This window comes from Bactrocera dorsalis, chromosome 2 (genome assembly GCF_023373825.1).
Source record: "Bactrocera dorsalis isolate Fly_Bdor chromosome 2, ASM2337382v1, whole genome shotgun sequence".
Taxonomy (NCBI): Eukaryota; Metazoa; Arthropoda; class Insecta; order Diptera; family Tephritidae; genus Bactrocera; species Bactrocera dorsalis.
Genome location: NC_064304.1, coordinates 22,463,638 through 22,469,782, shown reverse-complemented (window position 1 = coordinate 22,469,782; position 6,145 = coordinate 22,463,638). Strand labels below are relative to the sequence as shown.

Here is a 6,145-nt window from a genome sequence, read left to right as displayed (position 1 = left end):
TAATAAGTAGAAGTGCCCTTTTCGTTAAGCTTCGATTTCGCTTCGCTTTTTGTCAATTTCTTACGTTTGAAAATCTCACAGCTTGAGGGATCAGACGCAAGGCAAATTTAAGGATGCGGTTGCAACATGCGAAATAGTGGCGCGAGCCTCGTGTTTAACAGCAAAAGATTGTGCATTTGTATATCTATGTATATACAATGGTTAGTAAGAGTATGTGACCCAGCTGTTTGGGATACCAATGCACGAGCAAGAGACTAACGGACAGCTTACGAAAGCTTAACTGACCCTCCACTTGCGCCTGCGTCTGCTGGGTTTTCGCTCCCGGAGACACCGCCTGCCTTCTTTGCATTCTGTGTTATGCCATGCGGGCTGTGTCAGTGACTGTTGCATGCCACAAAAGTTCTAATTAAACAATTCGTAGAATTTCGCGTTAATTGTAAGCAAGTGAGGCAAGTGAAGCAAGCGGTCAGCGCTCAGCTCAGTTCAGCTCAGTTTGTGGCTGTGGGATGAGCGTCCAGTGAGCGAATTGAAAATGGAAAAAAAGGTTTTGAAAGTGAAATGTAGGAATGGTCGCCCAGTTACAACAACAAGTCAGCTAACAGCCATTCCATGCGGTGACATCGTACGTACTCGCCACTCATATAGGTATTGAAGGTGCACTTGCTACGTGCAACATTTTTTGGAATCACTAAGCCATGCTATGTAGCATTTAATGTTGTTGGAAAAATGGCTGAAACACCACTGTAAATTTTTAGGAATGAAAGCAAATGACATCACTGGCAACTGCGGCCATTTAAATATGTCGAGGTGATTGTGAGCGTACACACTTCTCCTTCGTGAGGTCCTATAGCTTAAGTCAGGGACTTATAAGTTTCCATCGTACTAATTTTGATTGTGACAATTTATCTGTTTTGTTGAGTAGTGGAATCGAGTTTCTACATGACTTGCGAATTCTTCGAATAAATGCCGCAGTAAATACACGAGGTGTCATCAACCATGGCCGAAATAGATGGACCTGCTATGCAGCTCCTTCAACCAAAATTTAGTTCTCCAGCAAAATAGTTTCAGGTAACAGCGTGGTGTGCTAAAGAACTCAACTGCAGAATTCGACTGCAGAGTTCGTTGTTGTCAATGCGCAAAGGAGCATAAATATTTTGCAGAACCTTTCTTTCGAAAACTCGTAACGTTGACTCATCAGACGTTGTCATCGTCCATGCCTCTACACCATATAGTAGGACGGGGATGATGAGTGACTTGTAGAGTTTGGTCTTTGTTTGTCGAGAGAGGATTTTACTTCTCAAGAAGTTTGCAAGAATGATGCTGCGTTTGATTTTGACGCTGATATTGTGGTTGACATGAGACGCATTATTAATGGCGATGAGCCTTGGATCTACGACGCGGAAACAGACGATCAATCGCCGAATACGGTGGCAAAGGTGAGCCGAAACCGAAACAACCTCGTCAAAGCAGTTTACGCAAACAATTTTCTTCGATTACCAAGATGTGGAACATTGAGAAATCCTTCCGGCCGGCAGAACTGCCAACAAAGAATAGTATTTGAGTGTTATGCGTCGTCTCTTGAACCTATACGGCCTAAAAGTTGGGCCGATAACTCTGAGTTTTTTCCCAACGATACTTCACCGTCGCACACTGCATTGATTATTCGTGAGTTTTTCGCCAAATTTTCAACCAATATTGTGCCGGAACCACCGTATTCGGCTGATTTAGCATTTAGCTTCGTGTAACTTCTGGGCAGTCAACAATCTCAATTGATCGTTCCGGGGCAACCATTTTAAGTCAATTGAGGACATTAAATGTAAATCGAAAAGATGTCTCGCTTACAGCAGTATAAGTGCAACTGACTCATAAAAGTTTACATCTTTAAAATACTTGTGACTTCAGTGCACCGTAAAAAGTGGCTTTATCAGCAATTGTGTTATCTCAATAATTACATTGTAAGCATAATGTATTCTTATACATATATAGACAATCATACCTACATATATACATAAAACGTATAATGACACATATGTTTACTTCATAAAAATAAGGAAAGTCTCGGTATTTGATTTGAGCTTTCGACAGAGTCTGCAGAAAAGCTCAAACCTTTCAATTGAATTATTCAAATATACCCCACACAAATTAAGAGAAAAGCAAGTTAAGTTGCTTGCACCGAAAATGTCATACCCTTCACATATGTATGTATAAAAAAGTTTCTTTACAAGAACTTGAGTTTGGTCCGCCAATTTGTATGGTAGCTATGTACCATAGTAGCCCGATATCGGCGGTTTCTACAAAGGAGCAGATTCGCGAAAGTGTTATATTTTTGAATACTCTTTGCAGGAAAGAATAGTTTTGAAGTATAATAGATCAATTGAAAAGTCCCCGGCCTGGCGCATAGATGGCGCTACTAGATTTAAATCCATAAAAGTTTCAGTTAGTTCGAAAGTAAGGCTTTCGGAACATTAGTTTGAGTGAAGCAACTTGGATATAAAAGATTTTGAATTTTGAACCATAATATAGCTTTTTGAAGGGCAAAAATACAGTTGCATGAAAAATTTGACATAGTAATTACTTTCCAGACACTGCCCCAAGAAAATCAACCATCATGATCTTAAAGTGAAGTTGTTCGAGACTCTAAAGATATCGACATTCACGAATATTTGGGAATGAGAGAGTTCCATGGAAAGTGGGTGGCGCCAAAAAAAAAACGACAAGTTGACTATTCGGAGTGGTATTTGGAGATGTTCAAGCGTAAAAAACTCGAGTTTTTGCGTTGAAATGTGATATAGGAGAAAATATGGGTTTATCATTTTACTTTGAAGTCCAATCGAGAGTCTTCCGGGTAGAAACGGTTGCATTTGAAGAAAGGGAAAGTGTTTGTTGGGCATCGAGTTGCTTCCGCATTCTGTGAATTCTCCAGAAATTGGCCCCAGAAACTATTTTCTGTCGTCAGATCTCTAAAGAATGCTCGTTGGAAAGACATTTTTGACGAATGAAGCGGTGATCGCTGGGCCATTTTTGAAGTAAAGGACAAATCGAACTACAAAAATTTTACCGAGTTGGAGAGTTATTCTAAACAGTGTATCACTCTTATAGGGAACTAGGTTGAATAAAAAAAGGAGTTTTGCTAAAAAATTTGTCTACTATGATAGGCGGGGGCTTTCCAATTGGCTTGTTATATTTCTTCTAAAATATTTCTTGACAAAGAGACTAAGAATACTTTGATAAGTCTATAAGAAATCATAAAAGCATATTTTTGGTACTTCCATGTGAGAACCTGGAATGGCTTTTAAAATAAGAATAAGAAATTTAAGAATTTTTCGAAGAAACTCGAACTATTTCGCACAATGATGATGGAAAAAAAATAACTCCGCCACAGCGCCACCTAGTGACAAAAAAATTACTGGAATTTGACTAAATCGCAAATTTTCCAAGGACTTACTGAGAAAATCGAATCAAAAAATATAGTATATTAGATCCAGTCGGCATATTTCTATGTACTTTTTCAGCATTTCGGTTCATAAGTAACTCTCTCTGCTTGAACACTGTTTTTGAAACACCGGCTTAACTTTAAACTTGTGAGAGAGCCACGGCTGATAAACGAAACGAAAGCTTCTGTGCACAAAGAACAGAATACTCGTATGCCTTATCGCTAAAGCTTCTGACACTCAGCGCGGCGCTGATAAGCGGCACGCAGCTGAGATCACGACTTAAATGTAAACAAATCGCTTTTGTATTTTCTAAAATGCTGACTTTGGCGAGAATCACACTCGAATACGCTGGGCACAGCGAACAAAGTGGTTGTTTAAAAATAAACTCTGACTTAGTTAGTTGATTATTCATACAATATTGAACGGTGAAGAGCATTGCAGGTAGAAATACTTACAAAATACAAACCAATAATCTAACAAAGTGATTTATCTAAAGCAGAACCAACACCTGAGGTGATATTCTCAAGAGGGTTCTTCAGAAATGTCGGCAAACACTTTCCACGCATACTTTTTTCTGCTAGCGCTTTGCAGCGTTTGCTCCACAACGAAGGCATTCACGCTGAACCTCACCGAAAGCTGTGACGCCAACCAAATCTACTTTTGCACTTTGACCAATCTGAGCAGCACACTGCGCGATCCATTGCTCGTGGCGAATTCTACTGCACCGCAGCTCAGCGAGCTGGTGCTGCGCGACTCGATAATACCACGCATACCGCGCTCACTACTCGATCAAGCGCCCACATTGCATGGCGTCATCATGCACAACTGTGAACTCCAGCGACTCACCGTCTTCGACTTTCCCACCGGACACCCGTTACAGACTTTAGTACTTCAAGCGAATCGTATTTCGGATGTGCCGGAAAGAGTCTTCGTGACGCTTTACGCGCTGCAAGAGCTCCAGCTCGGACGCAATATGATACATATGGTGCATAAGAACGCTTTCGCCGGTTTGCGGCGTCTACGTTATTTGGACTTGCAACAAAACGATATACGCGAGCTGCCCGCGTCACTGTTTGACGAGCTCGGCATGTTGGAGCATATCGATCTCAGTTCGAATAACATCCAACGGATCGATGTCAACACATTTGCACGCAATATGAATCTCCAAACGGTGCTGCTGGGCGATAACAGTTTCGCCACCTTTGAGTCAGATTCTTTGGCACACTTGGTACATCTGCATCTGCTCGACATTAGCAGCAGTAATGTAAAGTTGCTGCGATTACAGTCGGTCGATACGCTCTTGGTGCAGGGTGGTGCGCTGGAGGACATCGTTATTTCGGGAAGTGCCGTGAAAGTGCATGCCGCCAATAATTTACTGACCAGGTTGGAAATCGGAGATAAACGCAGTGTGCGTGAACTGGATCTACACGGCAATCGGCTGGAATCGCTAGACTCTGTAATGGGCATGATGAATCTACAACGTCTGGATGTGGCACGCAATCAGTTGCAAACATTACGCACTTCTGAGTCACCACTGTACCTGGCGCTACCGAATTTAGTGCACTTGAGCTTGTCAACCAATCAATTGAAGAACCTAACAATGGAGACATTCCTGCTACTACAAAAGCTAACACATCTCGACTTATCTTTCAATAATCTGTTAAATCTGGATCAGCGGCTCTTTGAACCGCTCGTCAATCTGGAGAAGTTCTACATTGAAGGCAATCGCTTGCACAGCTTCGATTATGAGAAATTCGTTGAGTCGCATGAGTACGTCAAGGAGTTCGGCATTTTCGATAATGAGTGGGAATACCGTTATATGCGCACAATGGTTGACTACCTAAAAGAGCACAATATTCAGCTACCAGTGCGCTTTACTTCGAACAGCAATGGCAACAGTGGGGGAAATCACATTGACACGACATTGAACTCGCTTTCGGCAACCGATAAGGCGGCTCATCATCGTTACGCGTCCACTGCTAGTTCGTTAAATGATTTCGACACGCCCGATGCTGATATGCCGGCAGCGTCGTCGGCAGCGGCAGCAATGACTGATATCAGTGATATTCACCCGTACCTCACCACCCGCGATGTGCTCACTTTGGTTATATTGTTGTTGGTGTTTTTGATTTTGCTGCTACAGCTTCTCAGCTTTCTGCGTGAGGAGGAGTGTTTGCCCACTTGTTGCAATAGACTCGCGCGAAATGCGCGCACCAACAATCGTCGACGCCTCGAGGAGGAAGAAGAGGACTCAGAGGTATAGACCTAACTCATGGGATTCTAATTGGTAAAATAGAGTGATAAAGTGTCAGTGTGATACTTGAGTCAATTTCTAGAAAATACCAAGTCAAGATTTGAAAAATAAATTGATGCATATGTATGTATATAAGTTGCAGTAGTTTTGAATTTTTTTGTTAATCGTTTGAACGGAAATCTCGAGAACCTTTAAGCATCTGTAGTCGAAAAACATTGAATAATTGATGCCCCTGAGTTGGGGTAGTTAAATATATTCTTGTTATACAGTTATTCATAAAACTGTCAACATAATTTTGATTTTTTACCTGCTTTAACATGGTTTTTTCAGTCTCAGCTCAGCTTTGCTCCGATATTCAGCCGATTGACCCTCTGTTTCCGGGTTGCAAGCATGCAAGTAGATCCAAGACTCATGGCCAGTAATAATCCGTTTCATGACATTCTGGTAGTCGCAAAGC

The 6,145-nt window shown here is 41.7% G+C and overlaps 1 protein-coding gene across 2 annotated transcripts; it reads left to right on the top strand.

The window, feature by feature from the left end:
* Positions 1-3,721: 3,721 nt before the first annotated feature.
* Positions 3,722-5,823, top strand: LOC105233230 (platelet glycoprotein V). Of its 2 annotated transcripts, none has more exons than XM_029553378.2 (2): positions 3,722-3,875; positions 3,934-5,823. In XM_029553378.2, the coding sequence occupies exon 2, from the start codon at positions 3,976-3,978 to the stop codon at positions 5,695-5,697; it is 1,722 nt and encodes a 573-aa protein (XP_029409238.2). In that variant the 5' UTR covers positions 3,722-3,875; positions 3,934-3,975; the 3' UTR covers positions 5,698-5,823. The 2 variants fall into 2 exon arrangements, with proteins under 2 accessions (XP_029409238.2, XP_049303790.1); XM_049447833.1 differs by having other exon boundaries at positions 3,931-5,823.
* The last annotated feature ends 322 nt before the right edge of the window (positions 5,824-6,145 follow it).